We start from the raw sequence: 20,042 nt of genomic DNA, 5'->3' as shown, positions 1-20,042 counted from the left end.
CAGGAGAAGGACAGGGAAGAGGCAGCAGACACCCCCTTCCTTCACCCCCCCACCTCACATACACATACCCTGCCCTGTCTCAAGGTGGGAGGCAGAGGCTGAGAGGACCCAGCCAGGCAACAAGCTGTCCACACGGCGCCTCTGATGTGAGCAGCTGCTATGCAGCTCTCAGGCTTTCTGTGCTTCTGGTCAACTGCTTGGCCCCAGGAGAAAGGAAGGCTCAGTGAATGAGAACGGAGAGAGCCGGATGGGTTGAGAACCATCTGTTCTACACTTGTTCATGGAGTACAGACTCAATGAATGTGTGTGTGTGTGTGTGTGTGTGTTCCAGTACTGGGGACTGAGGCCTTGAGCACTGTCAAGCTTTTTTGGGCAAGACTGGTGCTTATCACTTGAGCCATACCTCTACTTTTGGCTTTTTGCTAGTGAAATGGTAAGATTTTCTTGGATTTGTCTGCCCATCCTGTCTTCAAACCTTGCTCCTCAGATCTAAACATTCTGAACACTGGCTCCCAACTCCATTGTGTTAATTAACCAGTGGATGGGGCGCCCAGACCAAAGGAAGACCAGAGATAGTGAGTGGTGCAGGTTGAGCAATGGCTTTATCTTTCTCCCAGAAGGGTGGAACTATGTCCTCCAGACAGATGACGGTCTTTCAAACAGTCCTATTCCCCATGACCTCTGACGTGTAGAGGCTGAACCTCCAGGGCTCAGAGAACTTCACAGCTGCTTCTGCAGAGAGAAGGGAGTGTTGTGAAATGGCCCTGGAGGCCCTGGGGCTGGGGAGAGCCCTCTGAGACCATGTCATGAGGCAAAGACCAGGGGCAGTTTTGTAGGTTTGGGGGACTGCAGGCAGTGGGCAATATCCGAGGTGTGCTGGGATGTCCTTGATCCTCAGTTATTTTTTTATTGGGGGGGACAGTGGTCATGGAGTTTGAACTCAGGGCCTTGTACTATCCCTGAGCTTTTTCATTCAAGGTTAGTGCTCTACCACTTCGAGCCACAGCTCCACCTCTGGCTTTCTGGTAGTTAACTGGAGATAAGAGACTCATGGACTTTGCTGCCTGGGTTGTTTTTGAACCCTGATCCTCAGATCTCAGACTCCTGAGTAGCTAAGATGACAGGTGTGAGCCCCCAGCACCCCAGCCAGTTATCATCTTTATGGGGTTGCCTCTCAGCTCAGCCTGGCCTGTCCTCACACAGAAGGGGTACAATGTAAGGCTGATGTGACAATGAACAGGGGCCGAGCTAGCCCACTGTGGTTGTAGTGACCTAGCAAAACAGTTCCTGGTGTGACAAGCTTCCAGACCACACTAGCAAAATTCAACTGAATAAATGCCCTAGGCTGGCAGAGTATCCAGGCCTCTTCCAGGTCTCTGAAGGAGTCACTAGGAAGAGAGCAGAAATTCAGTCCCACCTTCAGAGAGCTCTCCAGGTCTTAGCTGAGTCTTCTCCTAACAGCAGCATGCCAAAGGACTCATCCTGCACAGGAATCTCAGCAGTATCACCCAAATCTCCAGGAAGACCCTGGGTCTTGGGCTTTACAAATCCCTCTTGGAGGCTGTGCCAGGCTGTAAGGCTGCAATCTGAGCTGTGCCTGCTCAGTCTATGACCTTAGGCCCCTCATTTACTCCCTAGAGGCCTGTTTGTCTATAAAATGGAGGTCGTGCTGGAAGCTGGTGACTGATACTGGTAATCCTAACTTTTCAGGAGGCTGAGATCTAAAGATCATGGTTTGAAGGCAGCCCCGGTAGGAAAATCCGTGATATTCATCTCCAATTAAACAGCAGAAAGTTGGAAGGATGAGGGGCGCCCGTGGCTCACACCTGTAATCCTAACTACTCAAGGAGGCTGAGATCTAAGGATCATGGTTCAAAGACAGCCCGGGGAAGGAAAGTCCATGAGACTCTTATCTTCAATTAACCAACAGATAACCGGAAGTGGCAGTGTGGCTCCAAGTGGTGGAGCAGTGTCCTTGAGCTTTTGAAAAGGTCAGGGACAATACCCAGGCCCAGAGTTCAAGCCCCATGACTGACAAAAAAAAAAAAAGCTGGAAGGGGAGCAGTGGCTCAAGTGGTAGAGTTCTAGCATTGTGCGAAAAGGCCAAGAGTGTGAGGTCCTGGGTTCAAGCCCCACTACTGACAAGAACAAAAAAGATAATGATCTAGTTATCTCTCATTGACAAGTTCATGGGAGAGCTGTGTCTAGCAAGTCCTTCCCCAACCAGAGAACTTAAGGAAAGCAAATTTCCATGAGCCCAAGGACAAGCAAGAATCTCCTCGTGTGGATCCCAGAAGGCAGAAGGAATGGAGGCAGTGAGGATGCGGGGAGGCGGCTACGAGGAAAGCACTGGCAGCCATGGGTGAGCAGAGCTATAGATATATTTTTATTTCAGGATCTTGACTCCAAACACCATCACCTCCCAGGCCTCGACCCTCCCCATCCCTCTGTTGATTAGAGCCTGACGTTCAAGTGGTCCAGGAGCCGGAGTCTTCAGGTCAGCAGCTGTCTGAAAGGAGAGATTGGACTGGAAGGATGGAAGGAAGGAAAGGCTGAGAGAACTAGATTCGGGTGTCCCTGCCTTCTGTCACCTCCCCTGTAGGAGCTTGGTCTCAGGGACTGTCCTGAGGCTTGAACACAGGACATGGATGCTGTCCTTGAGCTTCTTTTGCTAGCACCTAGCAAGGCTAGCACCTCTACGATTTGAGCCACAGCTCCATTTCCAGATCTTTTTCGGAGGTGGGAGGGAATGCTTAATTGGTGATAAGTGTCTCATGGACTGTCGTGCCCCAGCTGGCTTTGAACTGTGATCCTCAGATCTCCACCTCCTGAGTATCTAGGATTACAGGTGTGAGCACTGATGCCCATCCCCAGAGCTCTCGTACTCTCACTGGGCAGGCAGGTCTGCATGCCCCTTCCCCTTCTAGCCCATCACCTGCCCTAGCCTTGAGGCAGTCACTGCCCTTGTCCAGCAATAAGCCTAGCACCATCCAACCAGACCTACCTGGCAGGGCCATCAGTGCTGGTCCAGGATGAGCGGCACCTGGGCGCTGTCCACACGGGGAGGCAGCCGCTCGCCTGTGCGCACATTGAACATGGGCAAGGTGGAGAGAGGCCGGGGCACCTCGCGGCTGGCCGCCATCTGCCGCAGCTCCTCTGTGTTGCCATGGATGGTGAAGTGGTGCAGCATCTGGATGCTGAGGGCAGAGGGCAAAGGGCATGGGTCAGCAGCTCTCACAACTAGCCCCTACGGTCTAGGACCCAAATAGGCCATGTGGGAACAGGTAACCAATGGGAAATCCCACAGTGCCTGCTTGTGTCCCATGACTGAGACACAGGACCTGCGTGCAGGAAGCCTGGAGTCAGAGCTGTGTGTTCTCAGCAAGTGGCATAACTACTGGATGCTTCGGTTTCCTCCACTGTAAAATAAGGGTGGCCAGGCTCCCTCCTAGATCCACACGAAGATTCAATGAGCAAATGCAGCTTGGAGTGCAGAGCATGGAGAGAATGCTCGGGAGATGCTGAGATGTGAACACATGCCCACAGTGGACACTCAGTGCCGGCCTTTGCAGACTGTTGTTAGAGTATAATGGCTCTCTTCTAGCACTCAGCCCCTCTCTCAGTACCAACTCCAAGCACCAAGCACTGAGTTCTGCTCTCAACAACACCAAGCACCAAGCTTGGAACACTCAGCTTCTTTCTTTTTTGCCAGTCTTGGGGCTTGAACTCAGGGTCTGGGCTCTGTCTCTGAGCCTCCCTGTACTCTACCAGTACAGCCCCAGCACCGCTTCCAGCCTTTTCTGTTTATGTGGTACTGAGGAATTGAACCCAGGGCTTCATGCATGATAGGCAAGCATTCTACCACTAAGCCATACTCCCAGCCATCTCTCAGCTCCTTTCTTAGTACCAGCCCAAGTACTGAGCATCTAGTTCCTCGCTCAGAACGAACTCCAAGCACTCAGCGTTGCACTCAGCTCCTCTCTCAGAACTCCAGACATCAAGTATCCAGCACTCAGCTCCTCTCAGAACCAACTGCAACACTGAACACCTAGTACTCAACTTCTTAGTACCAGTTCCAAGAACTAAGCAGCTAACATTCTGTACCCCTCAGTACCAACTCCACACACTGAGCTTCTAGCACTCAGCTCTTTTCTCAGTACTAACTCCAAATACTGAGCACCAAGTACCTGGCCTCTCTCTTAATTCTACCTTTCTCCTTGACCTTCTCTGACTCCCAGCTTTTATCCATGCTGTCTCCCTAGTAGCACAACCTCCTCACAGCCCTTGTCCCCTGCTCCTTTTGTTCTCAAACCTCCTCTGAACATAAGCTTTTGCCTCTTCCCTCTGTTTCAGACCAGGGTTTCTAAAGCTCCACTGCTCATGGCCTGGAACACTCTGAGTGGCCACATGCTTCAGAATGTTCTCCCTGAGCTCCAGCTCCCGGTCTCCTTCAGAAAGCTCAGCTGTATTCATAGGTGACATCCTCAGTGGTCTTGCGCCCACTGTCCAGAGAAGAGTTCGAGTCCTCTAAAAGCAGCAGGTAGCACAATGAAGCAAGAAGGTTCGCTTTGGGTTTGAATGAGTTCTGCTGTTGACTGCTCTGTGACCTCAGGTAAATTATTGAACCTCAGGGGTAGGGCCCAGGCCCAGAGAGAGGTTCAACTGTAATGCAGTTGCATGAATTAAAAGTTAATCTAAGGGGCCAGGAGTTTGGCCTAGTGGTAGAGTACTTGCCTAGCATGTGCGAAGACCCGAGTTCGATTCTTCGGTACCACATACACAGACAAAAAGCCAGAAGGGGTACTGAGGCTCAAGTGGTAAAGCCCCAGCCTTGAGAAAATCCAAGGACAGTGCTCAGGCCCTGAGCTCAAGCCCAAGACTGGCAAAAAAAAAACAAAAAAAATTCAAAAAAAAGTTAATCTAAGCCAAGAGCGGTGGCTCATGCCTGTAATCCTAGCTACTCAGGAGACTGAGATCTGAGGATCATGGTTCAAAGCTGGACTGGGTACTAAAGTCCATGAGAGTCTTATCTCCAATTACCCACTATAAAACCGGAAGTGGCGCTGTGGCCCAAGGGGTAGGGCAGCAGCCTTGAGCTGAAGAGCTCAGGACAGTACCCAGACCCAGAGGTAGGGTCGTAGTCTTGAGCTGAAAAGCTCAGGGGCAGGGCCCAGGCCCAGAGTTCAGGCCCCACAACTGACCAAAAAAAAAAAAAAAGTTAATCTAGAAAAAAGAACTTAGAGCACCCTCTAGTCCAGCTTGTAGCCATCAATAACTGTTACTATTTTTTGTATGCCATTTCTGGGTCTGAACTCAGGACCTTACACTTTTACTTGGCCTTTTCACTCAAGGCTGATATTTTACCACTTGAGCCATAATTCTACTTCTGGCCTTTTGGTGGTTAAGTGGAGATGAGTCTCATGGAACTTTCCTATCTGAGCTGGCTTTGAACCAGGATCCTCAGATCTTAGCCTCCTGAGTAACTAGGATTTACTGACAACTCTGAGCCACCAGTGTTCAGCTAGTAGCTATTATTATAGGATGCAGTTGCTATGGCAACAGTTGGTGTTATTTTCCTATAGCCATCTCCCCAGTAAACTTGGCCTCCAAGGGAAGTTGAGACAGGTCAGACAGAGCAGAGACCTTTCCTTATGAACAGGCTGGGGTCCCCCATGCAGGTTAAAGCCACCACACTTGTCACTCAATTAGGTCTGATGGGGTGGGTAGGAAATGGTCTCCACCATGTTCACTTGGACACAGGACCCAGTGAGACAACAGAAGGACTTTCAGTCTCGCGCAGAATACCCTGCATGAATACCCTGGGAGGAATACCCTGGGAATGTTTTTCTAGAGTGGACCCTAAACCCCAGGTACCTTTACCCCTTAGGCCTTCACATCAGAACTCTGCCCAACAGATCAGCAGGAGGGAGTTCTTAAACACCCAAACACACATGTACGCACAAATACAAACATATGTGGCCTAGATCTTGGCCACTCCCTTACTCTACCACAGATATGCAGTTCTGTATGCTCTGGGTTTGGTACATGGGTCGCAGGACAGTGTCAATGGGACCCGGTGTACTTGTAAACAGTAAAGTCTGATACAGGCAAGACACAGACAACAGAGCACAACTTATGGCTAATTTCAAAGATGCAGACATGGAGGTGTAACTCAGTGGTAGAGCTCTTGCCTCGCATGCATGAGGCCCTAGGTTTGATCTGCAGCATGGGAAACAATTAACTTTAAATTTTAATGCATTGAGCAGGTAAATTAAAACACATGAGCCAGGTGCTAGTGGCTTATGCCTGTAATCCTGACTACTTAGAAGGCTAAGATCGAAGGATCACAGTTAGAACCTGTCCCTGGCGGGAAAGTCTGTGAGATTCTTATTTCAATGAACCACCAAAAAGCCAGAAGTAGAGCTGTGGTTCAAGTGACAGAGTGCTAGCCTTGACCAAAGAAGCTCAAGGACAACACTTTGGCCCTAAGTCCAAGCTCCAGAACTGGCACCAAAAATAATAGAAAATAAGCAAAACTGAAAAGCCAAACCAATGAAGACACATGGAAAAAAGTGTGTGTGGGGGAGGTGGTCCTTTAACTTCCAGAAATGTCAAGAGGGACAAAAGAATTGACCCAGTGGACCTGGAAGTGGGGGAATACTTGTCAAAATACACAATTCACAATGACAGTAGCTATAACCAATTTTGGCATAGTTCTACCCCTCTAAAAATAATAAAAATCTACCCCATGCAATTAACAGGGAAAGCCATTGACCTGGATTGAAATGAACTCTAATAAAAAAATAAAAGTGAAAGCCAGTCACAGTGATTCATGCCTGTAATCCTAGCTATTCAGGAGGCTGAGATCTGAGGATTAAGGTTCAAAGCCAGCCCAGGGACAAAAGGACCTGAGACTCTTATCTCCAATTAACCTGTAGAAAATGGGGAAGTAGGACTTAGCTCAAGGGTAGGGCGGTAACCTTGAGCTAAAGAGCTCAGGGACAGCGCCCAGGCCAGAATTCAAGCCCCATGACCCACAAAAAACATAAAAAAAATAAAAATGAAGTCTATTAAAAGTAAAATAGAAAAACAAAGTATTTTAAGTCTCATAGCTCTGTGGCTTGGGGACATTTTAGTTTTGGGGTATTCATACAACTGAGTTATACCCTTGACCCCTTTTAACTCTGTTGCACAGAAAGTTGGTGGACTTACATAAATCAAGGAATTTCATTTGTTTACTCTGGAAAGCATATTCCCCATGAGAATCATGTTGTTATGGGTCTGGTGTTTAAAATGGTTTGGGGGCTTTTTTATTTTCTGGTCCTAGGGCTTGAACTCAGGTCCTAGAAAGTTTAGCTGACACTCTACACTTGAGCCACACCTCCAGCCCTTTTGATGATTTTTTTTTTCTGTGTAGACTTGCTTTAGGCCATGATCCTCTTCCAGATCTCAGCCTCCTAAATAGCTAGGATTATAGGCGAGTCACCACTACTAGGCTAAAATATTTTTAGCCCAGAGACACCAAGAGCCAAATGGTGGGGCCAAATTATGGGTTTGTAACTGAGGGCTCAGGCTGGGAGCAGGGGCTCACACCAGTAATCTTAGCTACTCAGGAGGCTGAGATCTGAGGATTAAGGTTCAAAGCCAGCTGGGGGAACAAAAGGACCTGAGACTTATCTCCAATTAGCCTCTAGAAAACGGGAAGTGGGACTTGGCTCAAGGGTAGGGCGGTAGCTTTGAGCTGAGGAGCTCAGGGACAGCATCCAGGGTGAGTTCAAGCCCCATGACCCACAACAAAAAGAAAAGAAAAGAAGAGAAAAAAATAAAACAAAACAAAAATGGAGGGCTCGCGGCACTCTGCCTGTGTCATGTGCATGCACACACACCCAGTCTCCACCTGTCTGGCTCTTCTCTGCAGGGCTCCTGGTATAGCAGATGTCCACTCTGCCACTTCCTGTCTGCCCCTCCCAGGACAGGGAACAATGGGGTTCCTGTGACTCCTGCAGGATTCTAGTGGCCTCATAATGGCCCCCTGAGGTCACCGCAGAGATAACTTCGCCTCCCCTCAGCTCTCGGCAGGAGTCTGCTGAGGCCAGCAGTGGGTGATCATCCTTAGTCGCCCCTCTGGCCACCCAGGGGTGGTGTGGGCCAGAGCCTTACCCGAAGCCTCTGAGGGCAACAGGAGCCAGGACGCAGCTTGCTGACCACCGAGACTGACCCAGTGGAGACTTCCAGCCACCACCCTGGAGGTTCTGACACCCAGCTCCCCGCCGCTTCCTCCGGGAGAGATGCAAAAAGACACTTCTCCGGTGGCTCCACCGGTACCCTTGGCCACAAACACTACCATGGGTGGAGGCTGGCAGGCCAGCGCATCAGGGGCCCCTAGCAAGAGTGAGACTGGGCCCCGCACCTTCCCCAAAGCCCATCAGAGGCCCAGCATGTCGAAGGTGATCCTGAGGGCTGTGGCAGACAAGGGGGTGCGCAACCGCGTGTCCCTGGTCGCCCTGAAGAAGGCTGTGGCCAGCACAGGCTACAATATGACTCGAAACTCCTGGCGTTTCAAGTGCGTGATCCAGAAGCTGCTGGACAGCGGCATGATCAAGCAGGTGTCCGGCAGAGGCTACTCAGGCTCCTTCAGTCTGGGCAAGGAGCAGGCCAAGAAGATCAGGGCCAAGAGACGCCAGCAGCGACGACGACGGTCTGGGCAGCGTCGCTCTGGGCAGGGTCGCTCTGGGCAGCACAGGTCAAGAGTGGGTTCCAAACAGGGCCAAAAGCAGCTTTTCAAGGGAGTCCGCCGAGCAGCCAAGGGCCGCCGCAAGTAACAAGGCAGGCCAGGCCAAGAGGCAGGAGCACGACCCCTGCCACGGGCTGTGTGCAGTGAGAATAAAAGGAGCCCGACTTATATCACATCTGCCTCCTGGAATCTTTGGGGTTCAGGATGGGGGGAGGAAGAGGGCTGTGGGGGGTACAGAGACGTGAGGAGAGCACAGGTTAAGGGAAGCTGGGACAAATTAAATGGAGTTGGGAAGAGGTAATAGAAGTGGAATTGGTCTTTATATACAAATTATATAGCTGTGTGTGTACAGTTAGGTGTGTGATATGGCTGTGCATATAGTGTTTGTGTGCTTGTACGAGTGTGTGATACTGGACTTTTTTTTTTTTTTTGCCAGTCCTGGGCTTAAGCTCAGGCCTGAGCACTGTCCTTGGATTTTTCTCAAGGCTAGAACTCTACCACTTGAGCCTCAGCACCACTTCTGGCTTTGTGGTACCAAGGAATTGAACCTGGGTAAGCAAGCACTCTACCACTAGGCCAAACTCCCGGCCCGATACTGGACTTTTTGTCAGTTGCAGACTGTGGGGAGCCACAGCACCACTTCGTTTTTGGTTTTATTTTGTGCATGTTAGGCAGGCACTCTCCCACTAGGCCATATTCCCAGCCCCACCACTTCCAGTTTTGCTTTGAACCAAGATCCTCAGATCTCAGCCCTCCTGAACCAGTGTCAAGCTACTTCCCACCAAAAGAAAAAGGTCCATTGTGTAATAGGCAGCTCCTGAACCTTTTCTCTTTGTTTAGCTTTGAGTTTAGCATTCCTCCAGTCTCTCAAACTTTCCTGCCTGGGCTGACTTCGAACTGAGTAGCTAGGATGACAGATGTGAGCTCTGGACTCACAAAAGACTCTTTATGATGACTCAGGGCACAGGTCCAGCCTTCAGCCTGCCCAGGGCCAGGGCTTAAAGGTTAAAAGGTCAGAGAGGCCACACACTCCCATACTCCCTATCATCCCAAAGGAAGCCAGCTTGTCCCTGTAGCTTATGAAGGTTAAAGGGTCCAGTGTGACAGTCTATGAGGACTCCCGCCCAACTCCCAGCCCTCCCCTACTCACTCAGAGGTGGCCAGGTCTCTCTTCAGCCTGTGAAAAAAAAAAGAGAAAGTTGGTTCCCCCCCCTCATAATCTTGGTGGGGGAAATGGCAAGACTCTGGCTGCCTAAAGTGCCCCCAGGAACAAGAATCAGCTGCTGTCCACCCTGCCCTCTGCCCGGGCCTCACCGTCCTTCACGCCGACAACACATGATATAGGCCAGAAGCAGAGTGAGCAGCAGAGCCACTAGCAGAGGCACCAGGAGGGTGACCAGGGCATCTGTCAGGAAGTCTCGAGCTGTGGCCTCCGTGGGTGGGCAGAAGAATGGGTCATACTCCAGGATCCCATCGCCTGGGGTGGGTGGCAGCTCTGGGGGTTCTGGTATTGACTTATCCACCTGCACAGAGGACCAGGGCTGACTTCAGAGTCCCCTCTTAGGGGACAGGTCACAGGTTCTGGGGCCACCCTATTATCCTATATAGATATAGGGTTTTCTCCTGCCTGCCTGCCCTAGTCTGCATGACCTTGCAGGAAAAACACAGGACAAGGAGCCAGAAGAGACAAGATTTAACACAATGGTTAGACCCTGTTCCTCAGCCTTGTGCTTCCTGGTTGGGGGGAGGGGCTCTGCATGTCTGTTTTCTCACCTGTAAAGTTGAGAGTGATCATGGAGTACCTGCTTCCTGTAAAGTGCAGTGGGCCTGGTGCCCAGAGCATGGTAGGTATCAGGATGGCAAATCCATCCCTGACTCTGCAGCACCACCTTCACCATCCCCAAGAGCTGTAGTGGGCCTCTTGGTTTATAGTTTATAGTTCAGCTCTTGCTACAGGCAGGTTTATGAGGAGGAATCTCTCATAGAGCCCTTAGTGAGGAAAGTCTGAATGAAGGCCTTAGCTATGGGGCTGGGCAGAGCTAGGAGGCCAGAGCTAGAGGCCCTGAATGTGGACTAGACTCCCTCTTGTGGGAGAAAGCAGAATATCTTTCCTCTAAGAGGAGGAGGGGAACAGGACAGGGAAAGGGAGAGAGGATGAGTGGGACAAATTGTCAGAGTGGGAAAGGAAGAGGGAGGAGAAAGAAAAAAGGACACAGACAGATGGGCCAATGAAGGGAGGGGTTGTTAGAACCAGTATCTAAAGCTGAGACCCTGATTGACCATCAGAGAAAGAAACTGGAAAATCTGACTTGAGTGGGAAGCAGTACAAGGGGTCATAATGGGGACATAACCCACCACCAGCCCTGGAGCCCAGGTTCCTCCTTACCAGGGACACGTTGCACCAGTCAACACGGAAGTAGGGTGCTAAGGTGTCATAGCAAGACAGAAGAGGAGGCTGGCCTTGGGCACAGCGAGAGTGGCTATCAGGGGACGCCACCATCTTCAGGCAGGTAGAGAAGGGTGAGGCAGAGCCCACCTTGATGTACACCCTGGGCACAAAGAAGCCACTGTCAGCAGAGTGGTGGGGCACACTCAGCTGTGTGGCAGGCACCACAGTATTGGGGTGTCCCAATTGTAAGGTAGGAAACACAGCTTGGAGATGAGTTTTAGGAGACACATAACTCCTCCCCTCGAGATCTGAGTTTTTTGTGGGGGGGGGGTCATAGGGCTTGAAATCAGCCTCCCTTTGAGCCAAGCCCCACTTCCCATCTTCTAGAGGTTAATTGGAGATAAGAGTCTCAGGTCCTTTTGTACCCGGACTGGCTTTGAACCATGATCCTCAGATCTCAGTCTCCTGAATAGCTAGGATTACAGACGTGAGCCACTGTGCCGGCTTTATGCCATACTTTTATGCATTCTTGTGTGCCAGTGCTGGGGCTTGAACTCAGGATGCTGCCCCTTAGCTTTGTTGTTCAAGGCTGGGACTCTCCCATTCCACCACTCTTATCTCTTAATTGGACATAAGAGTCTCATGGACTTGTCTGATCTAGCTGGCTTTGAACCACAATCCTCAGATCTCAGTCTCCTAAGCAGCTAGGATTCTAGGCATGAGCCACCAGGGCGTTGCCGCACACCCCACTCTTCATGCCCTAGGATTTTCTTTGACAGGTATCCTAGTCCTGGGGGACCGGGAAGTACTGACCTCACAGTACTGAATGGCAGTGACAGAGGTGGAGCTGGGAGCAGATGTCCAAGGGGAGGACCCCCAGTTGTAATTAGGGGGACCCCTGTCTGATGCCCACCTCTCTGAAGTTGCCACTCACCCTTCCTTACGGCCCCCGATGGGGAGGGGGACTCGGCCCCCACGGTCCAAGGCTGAAGTGATGTTGAGCAGCTGGAGCTGCCCTGCCTCCCAGAGGCCGCCCAGGGCTGTGAGGAAGCGGCTGGCAGGTGTGGACGGCAGCAGCTCCTCCACATCATGGCTCAGCACCAGGAACTCTGCGTGGTATGGCAGCTGGGGGCCTGGAGGAGCCAGGCAGGCACTTGGCTGCACTAGGCTCCTCTCTGCTCTCTAGATTGCTCCTTGGCCTCCTCCAAGCCTCCCTAATACCAGATACAGATACACCACAGGCCCCAAATGCCTTTCCCCAACACAGGCACCCTTGGTGACTTGCCCAGGTCCCTACATCAGTTGGTACAGAGACAGTAACCCAGCGAGACACTAGTCCCAGCCCAGGGCTTCCTCCCAAAATACCATCAATGTCACGCCCCACTCTCTGGGACCTGTTCCCCCTCCCCCCTCTCCCAAGCCACTCCCTCCCAAGGAACTGGTATTGATGGGGAAGAGGAGCAGCATGGGGGGGGTGGTACCTTCTGGGTCACCGATTATCAGCACCAGCCTCTGCCTAGTGGTGTCAAAGCTGTTCCGATCATAGGCTGTGATCTGGGGGAGATGGGAAGAGAGTGGAGCAGTGCGATTAAGGGAAAGCTTGCTAGCTGAGTCTGACAGCACCAATAAAAGGAGGGGTATGAGGGCTGGGAATGTGGCTTAGTGGTAGAGTGCTTGCCTAGCATGCATGAAGCCCTGGATTCAATTCCTCAGTGCCACATACACAGAAAAAGCCAGAAATGGCACTGTGGCTCAAATGGTAGAGTGCTAGCCTTGGAGCAAAAGAAGCTCAGACATAGTGGCCAGGCCCTGAGTTCAAGCCCCAGGACTGGCCAAAAAAAAAAAAAAAAGCGGAAAGGGATATGTAAATTACATGTAAATGATTGTGACTGAATGCCCAGTGAACATAAATGAACACTCAGTTCTCTCTGACAGGACTGCTGCTAGGAGGCCGCAGTGACCGGCCCTCTGAGGGTCCCCGCTGGCACCTCTATAACCTGGCGCCCCCGATCTTCTAGGGCGGCAGTGCCGTAGAGGAAGCCAGGATGGTGGGGGCTACGCTGGGTGTAGCGGAGCCACCGGGGCAGATCAGGATGTCCCTGAAGGTGGGCTTGGTAGGTGATTCGCACTGTGGATGGGACAGCTGGTGAAGAGAGAAGATGGGATTGGAGTTTGAAACGAGCCCTGGCAAGGCATCCCCCCACTCCCCCCCAGCCAGTGCTTCATGAGGCCCCTCACCAACATGCTCCGGAAGGCGCAGGAAGGCGGCATGGTCCAAGGTGTGCACAAAGAAACGGCCCACAAGTGGGTGCAGAGTGGTCTGCTGGGCCTCAGCGCCCCCTAACCCTGCCAAGAAACCTAGGGGGACCCCCACAAGCTTCAAACACACAGGCAGCCTCGGTTCTGGATAAGCACCTTTCTAAGTACCCTGTGACCCTAAAAGTCTGAGAGAACCCTCCCCCCCCCGCACCCCCCCCTGCACTTTATAGAGAAGAAGCAGGCCTGCCCAGGAATGGAGTAACAGGGATTTGCCCAGCTCCCTTCTCCTCCCCCTCAAGTCCAAATTTAGCTTAGGCCTCACAGAAGCAGTGCCTGAGCCAGCCCATTAAAGGGCCCAGGACCCTCTGGGCCTGTTCCCTCCAGTCCACCCTAGCCCTTCAGTATCTCTGCCCTCAGGACTCCCAAGCCCCACACCCCAAAACCTAGTGCCCAGCCCCTGGATCCTTAACTACCTGGACCCTGATCACCCTCAAAGACCTTCAGGCCCTGCCTCACCCCACATCCTTCCCCACCCATTCTTCTACCTCATCCTCCCTGACCTCTACCCCTCCATTTCGGCAGCTCCCTAAAGAAGGCCCCAACTTGCCCATAAGGAGAAGAATCCAGATAGGTGCTGCGGCCATGGCTGTCCAGTCCTGCTGGCCTTGGTGAGTGACAGAGACAGGGGCAGGGAGGAGGGAGGGAGGGAGGGACTGGAGGGGGTGGTGTCCCACAGCAGCTGTGGCCCAATCTTCCCCTGCCCATAGGGGAATCTAGGGTAGGCACTATTCTCACACAATGTCCCTCCTACCATGCTTTCCTGGAGGAGTGTGTGTGTGTGTGTGTGTGTGTTTGAGACAGGGTCTTACTATATACCCCAGCCCAGACTGGCTTCCAGCTCAAGATCCTCCTACCTCAACGGACCAAGGCTGGGATTATAGGTGTGTGGTGCAATGCTCAGGTAGACAGCACCTTTTTTAAACAATTAAACAATTAACCTGACTACCTGGGCTAGTCCTAAAATCCTAAGGTCTTCCACTACTCTAAGTTCCCACTTCATCCTCAGTCCATGGCCTTCTGGCTGATTCCTTACAAGTCCTTTATAATACTCCTGACACATCACACACACACACACACACACACACACACACACACACACACCCTCCTTAGGCTTCCCCTACTTGGTATTCTTTTGAAGAATTATTTCCCTCTGCCTGGAGATCCCTTCCTTCCTGCCTCACCCCCATTTTTCTGCTCCATCTGCAGGAAAACAAAACAACAGAAACAAAAACAAACAAACAAAGCAAAAATACACCTCTCCTAAGTCTTCCTGGTCTGCCTTTCTACTTCCTTTCCTCCTAGGCTAGCCCCTGTATGCATCTCCGTGCCAACCCAGCCTCACAGCTGCCATAGTACCATGCTCGAGTTCCTCAGAGACTAGGATCTTCCTACCTTTCTATCCCTGCCCCTGGGCACCCAGCCCAGCACCTCGAAGGTGTAGGGGGCTGGGTGAGTTTCCTTAACCAATGGAGGTGGCTGTTTCCCCAGCTTGAGCCTCAGGCCAAGCATCCCCTGTATAGATGAGGGCCCAGACAGCCCTGGATGAGACTGGCCACATCAAGACAGGTGAATGGAGCGCTGCCCTTCCAGGCTCTCTCTCTTGGGGGCATCAGCACAGGCTCAGAGGCTTGCACACCCAAGTCCAAACCCCACCCTGAAGCTTCCTGGAGATGTGGCCTAGAGTGAGTCACTTGGCCTCTGAAGGCCTGTTTCCACCACTCCCCACTGTGTGGAGAGTGCTGGCTTCTCCAGAACCTCATAATCAACTCAGCACTCCAGTGCTTATGTGTGGAGCTCCTACCTGGTCCCAGAGATGCAGAGATGTGCAATCCCTGTCCACATGATGCGTGGGGGGGGGGAGGTTGTGTGCTAGTGAGCAGGGACAGCTGTCCAGCCTGCTGCTGGGCAGAAGAGCTCATGTATTTACCTACATTAACCCACTCCAAACGCACAGCTGTTTCATGAAGCAAATATGACTTTGGTTCCCATTTCACGGATGGTGAGAGTAAAGCAGAGGGTTTTAATGGATTACAGCCGTGCTGCTGATTGGTGCCTGTGAAGGGAAGGGCACTGACCCTGATGACCAGTGCGGTGCTTGCTGGTAAGTGCTACTACCCCTCCCCTCCTGTCCCTGCCAAAGAGCCTGGGCCCTGGTGTGCAGGGGGCTAGTGCTCTTCTCTCCCGGGGCCCCCCACTCAGGACAGGCAGAAGGGCGTTTTTTTCCAGGTGCCCGAGAAGTCAGCAGTCACACAGCATTGCAGAGAGCCCTTCTAGTCCTTGCTGCACCTAGAACCTCACATAGGCCAGGTCTCGGTGCTTGAGGCTGTGGGCCTGCAGACTGGGGTGCCAGGTGGCAGGTTTTGTAGTTCTTGTCCCTTCCTGTCTCTTCCCACCCACCCATCACACCTCTCCTGGAGAGCCACCAAATTCCAAAGTCCTTGTCCAGTCTGTGGGGGCTCTCAGGCAGGTGTGTGTCCTGGAGGAAACAGCATCTCTCCCCTTTTCCAGAGACAGAGGCCGGGAAGAAGCTCTGGAAACAAGAGAGTTGATGTTGGGGGGGGGGCAGCTGCCCCAGCCCAGCCCCAGAGCTTGTCCATGTGACTCCCTTTGTCCCCATCTTGCCTCCTGTGCTATTTTTGGAGCCACCCACTCACTCTCAGCCCCAGTTTGGGCATCATTTGGCAACATTTGGGCATCCAGTGTTATTCTGCCTATAAAGACCATTCCTCAATAGAAAGGCAGCAGTCACGTCCCCTCTGACCTTCCCCTGGCAAGAGCCAGGGATTTCCCAGCACGCAGCTGGAATACCCGGAGGTGTCCTCAAGGCTCCCAGGACACCAAAGGCTCTTCTCACGAGGGAGCTGCATGGACACCTGTAACCCTAGCTACTCAGGTGGCTGAGGTCTGACCATCTGGCAGTTTGAAGCCAACCCAAGGCAGGAAAGTCCCTTTGACTCTTATCTCTAATGAACCACCCAAAAAACAACAACAACAACAACAAAAAGCTGGAAGTGGAGCTGTGGGAGGGAAAAGAAAAAATGAAAAAGGCTAAGGGAGAACATCCAGGCCCTGTGTTCAAGCCCCAGTACTGGCACAAGAAAAAAAACTAGCCAACCAACAAAAATGCAATTGTGAAGCTTATGGAAACCATTCAAAATGAAATGAGTTCCTTCCTAAGTATCCACTGCCCAGCTTCCACAATTATCAACCTCTGAATAAACAAGCTTGATCTATACCACTCCCATTCAATTTCATCTTTCAATATCACAGCAGCTCTGGATTCCCTGAGCCAATTGCTCCCTCCCCCACTTCTCTCTCCCTCCTCTTCCCCCCACCCTCCACTTCTCTCCTACCCTCTCTGTCTTCCCACCTGACCATCCTATCTGCCACCAAATCCAGAGTCAGCATCCCCCAGGGCTCTGAGGCAGGTGTGTATCCTGAAATAACCTTGGCATCTCTACCTTCCTCAGAGATAGAGAGGAGGGGAAGGGGCCCTGGAGGAGGGGAAGGGGCCTGGAGTCAATGACTCATATGAACACAAATGACAAAACATAATCAATTACAAACACTACCGCTAACTTTTAGTATCAAACTTCCAGTGTTCAGTGCTCGCTTAAGTTAACACTGGAACAACACAGAGAAGACCAGCATGAGTCCCCTGCACAAGGAGAACATATTATTATTATTTTTTTTTGGCCAGTCCTGAAGCTTGAGCTCAGGGTCTAAGCACTGTCCTTGGGCCTTCTCAAGGCTACCGTGCTCTACCACTTGAGCTACAGCACCATTTCTGGCTTTTTCTATGTATGTGGTACAGAGGAATTGAACCCCGGTCTTCATGCATGCTAGGCAAGCACTCTACCACTAAGCCAAACTCCCGGGCCCAAACATGGAAATTTTTAAAACTAGAAAAATTTAAAACTAGAAAACTGTATTTAAAACTATATAAAACTTGCTGGGCATGGTGGCTCACCCCTGTAATCCTAGCTAACTCAGGAGGCTGAGATCTGAGGATCAAAGCCAGCTGGAGCACTAAAGTCCCTGAGATACTTATCTCCAATTAACCACTAGAAAACCAGAAATGGCATTGTGGCTCCAGGGGTAGGGCGGTAGCCTTGAGCTAAAGAGCTCAAGGACAGAGCCCAGGTCCAGAGTTCAAGACCTACGACCACCGATGACAAAAAAACCAAACAAACAACAAAAACACTATATAAAACTTATTTAAAGCTAGGGGGAAAAAAATCCAGTGTTCAAGTCTCTATTTTCTTAGTATTGTATTTATTGCTTTAAAGAAATGAGGCCTTGTACAGAAATGGAGGGACAAAAGGTAAACAAATGCAACAGTGGTACTCACTGGACACTATGTTGAAAATAAACTATACAAGTTGTGGATAGGGATGGGAAGGAAAAGGAGAGTGTAAGGGAAAGGATGACATTGTCCAAAAAGAAATATGTATATATATATATATATATATATAATGCATATATGTATGTTTATATATGTATTTTTGCTAGTCCTGGGGCTTGAACTCAGCGCCTGAGCACTGTCCTTGGGCTTTCTCAAGGATAGTGCTCTACCACTTGAGCCACAATACCTTAATTGGCTTTTTTTTTTTCTTTTCTTTCTTTCCTTTTTTTTTTTTTTTTTTTTTTTTGGTGGGTTTTGGGGCTTGAACTTGGCCTGGGCACTGTCCCTGAGCTCTTCAGCTCAAGGCTACCGCCCTACTCCTGGGCCTGGGTGTTGTACTTGAGCTCTTCAGCTCAAGGCTACAATTCTACCCTGAGCCAAGCCCCACTTCTCGTTTTCTAGAGGTTAATTAGAAATAAGAGTCTCAGGTCCTTTTGTGCCTGGGCTGGCTTTGAACCTTGGTCCTCAGATCCCAGCCTCCTGAGTAGCTAGGATTGCAGGGGTGAGCCACTGCGCCCGGCTACTTTTGGCTTTTTTCTATGTGGTACCAAGGAATTGAACCCAGGTCTTCCTGCATGCTAGGCAAGCAATCTACCAGTAGGCCAAACTCCCGACCCCAAAAGGAATATACTTTTTACCTGACTTATGTAACTGTAACCCCTCCAGACATCACCTTTATAAAAACAAATTTTAAAAATTGTTTAAAGAAAAAAAAAATGAGGCTTTGTCCAAATGCAGGCTCATGCCTGGAACCCTAGCTACTCAGGAGGTAGAGATTGGAGGATTCAGATTCAAGGCCAGTCTGGGCAACAAACTGGTAAGACATCTAACTCGATCAATATAATCGGGGCATAATGGTTTATATTTGTCATCCCAGCTAACCAAGAATCAAAAACAGGAGGGTCAAAGTTCAGGCCAACTGGAACATCAGGGCAAGACTGAAAAATAAGTCGAGTAAAAAGGGCTGGAGACATGCATCAAGTGGTACAGGGCCTCATATTGTTACCTAAGTTATCCTTTAGTTCTTAGGCTCAAGCATTCCTTCCTCAGCCTCCTCCACAGTTACTTCTATCTCTTCTCCGTCTCCCTTGTTTCCTTTCTGTCTCTCTTACCTTATAGGAACCAGATTTGTTCAGCAGTTTCCTCAGTCTAGACTGCTGACTGCAATGTGCTAGTGTTCTTTGATGTGCTCCTCCACTTTATGTAAGTGGTATTTTCTGTGGATGGTTATCTCCTAGAGGCCTGGTCAGATTTAGGTCCAATTTTCTTCAGCAAAAAGTGGTGATATTCAATTCCCTTACTCCTTTTTTTTTTTTTTTTTTTTTTTTTTTGCCAGTCCAGGGCTTGGGCTCAAGGCCTGAGCACTGTCCTTGGGTTTTCTCAAGGCTAAAACTCTACCATTTGAGCCATAGCACCACTTCTGACTTTTTCAGTGTATGTGGTCCTGAGGAATTGAACCCAGATCTTTGTGCATGCTAGGCAAGCTCTCTACCACTAGGCCAAACTCTCAGCCCTCTTATTCCTTTATTAGTTGGAATTTTCCTACCTAGAGAAACTGCCTTTTACTGGTTACCACTTGCACTAATAATTGGGTTATCAAATTGCACAATTCATAAAAGAAAAACAGAGTAAAAACCAGGCACAGTGGCTTCACCTGTAACCCTAGCTAGTCAGGAGGCTGGGATCTGAGGATCAATGTTCAAAGCCAGCCTGGGCACTAAAGACTGTGAGACGCTTATTTCCAATTAGCCAATAGAAAACCAGAAGTGACACTGAGGCTCAAGGGGTAGAGCGGTAGCCTTGAGCTGAAGAGCTCAGGGAGAGTGCCTGGGGCCCAGAGTCCAAGCCCCACAACCAAAAAACAAAATAAAAACAAAACAACAACACCAAAAAACAGAGTAAACGCGCCCCCCCCCTCATGTATCAGTTTCAAAATAAGGGATTGGAAGTATGGCTTGAGTGGTAGGGAAGAGCAGAGCCTTGAGTTTGAGCCCCAATACTAGTAGAAGAGGAAGGAGAAAAGGGGCAGAAAGAAAGAGTAAAGAATATAAATAGAGTGAATCTGATTAAATTACATAATGTACGTCTATATAAATATTACTGTGAAATTCCTTTGTACAGTTAATTTTTGTTGATGTTTTTGCCAGACCTGGGGCTTGAGCTCAAGGCCAGGGCACTGTCCTTGAGTGCTTTCA

At 50.4% G+C, this 20,042-nt stretch overlaps 2 protein-coding genes across 5 annotated transcripts; one reads left to right on the top strand and one right to left on the bottom strand.

The window, feature by feature from the left end:
- Positions 1-2,363: 2,363 nt before the first annotated feature.
- Positions 2,364-16,542, bottom strand: Sgca (sarcoglycan alpha). Of its 4 annotated transcripts, none has more exons than XM_090350972.1 (10): positions 15,849-16,542; positions 13,362-13,481; positions 13,112-13,266; positions 12,605-12,677; positions 12,058-12,256; positions 11,121-11,283; positions 10,049-10,257; positions 9,885-9,911; positions 3,005-3,197; positions 2,364-2,527 (listed from the first exon to the last, which is right to left on the bottom strand). In XM_090350972.1, the coding sequence occupies exons 1-9, from the start codon at positions 16,057-16,059 to the stop codon at positions 3,017-3,019; spliced, it is 1,338 nt and encodes a 445-aa protein (XP_090207098.1). In that variant the 5' UTR covers positions 16,060-16,542; the 3' UTR covers positions 2,364-2,527; positions 3,005-3,016. The 4 variants fall into 4 exon arrangements, with proteins under 4 accessions (XP_090207098.1, XP_090207097.1, XP_090207099.1 ...); XM_090350971.1 differs by having other exon boundaries at positions 2,364-2,509; XM_090350973.1 differs by having other exon boundaries at positions 2,364-2,505.
- Positions 8,050-8,907, top strand: LOC150051847 (histone H1.9-like). Its single transcript, XM_090350975.1, has one exon. It carries the CDS (start codon positions 8,289-8,291, stop codon positions 8,820-8,822), a length of 534 nt encoding a protein of 177 aa, XP_090207101.1. The 5' UTR covers positions 8,050-8,288; the 3' UTR covers positions 8,823-8,907.
- Positions 16,543-20,042: the final 3,500 nt, after the last annotated feature.

This window comes from Megascapheus bottae, chromosome 17 (assembly GCF_031878675.1).
Source record: "Megascapheus bottae isolate mThoBot1 chromosome 17, mThoBot2.hap1, whole genome shotgun sequence".
NCBI lineage: Eukaryota > Metazoa > Chordata > Mammalia > Rodentia > Geomyidae > Megascapheus > Megascapheus bottae.
Note: the sequence above shows the minus strand (reverse complement) of the source record. Positions and strands in the feature narration are given on the sequence as shown.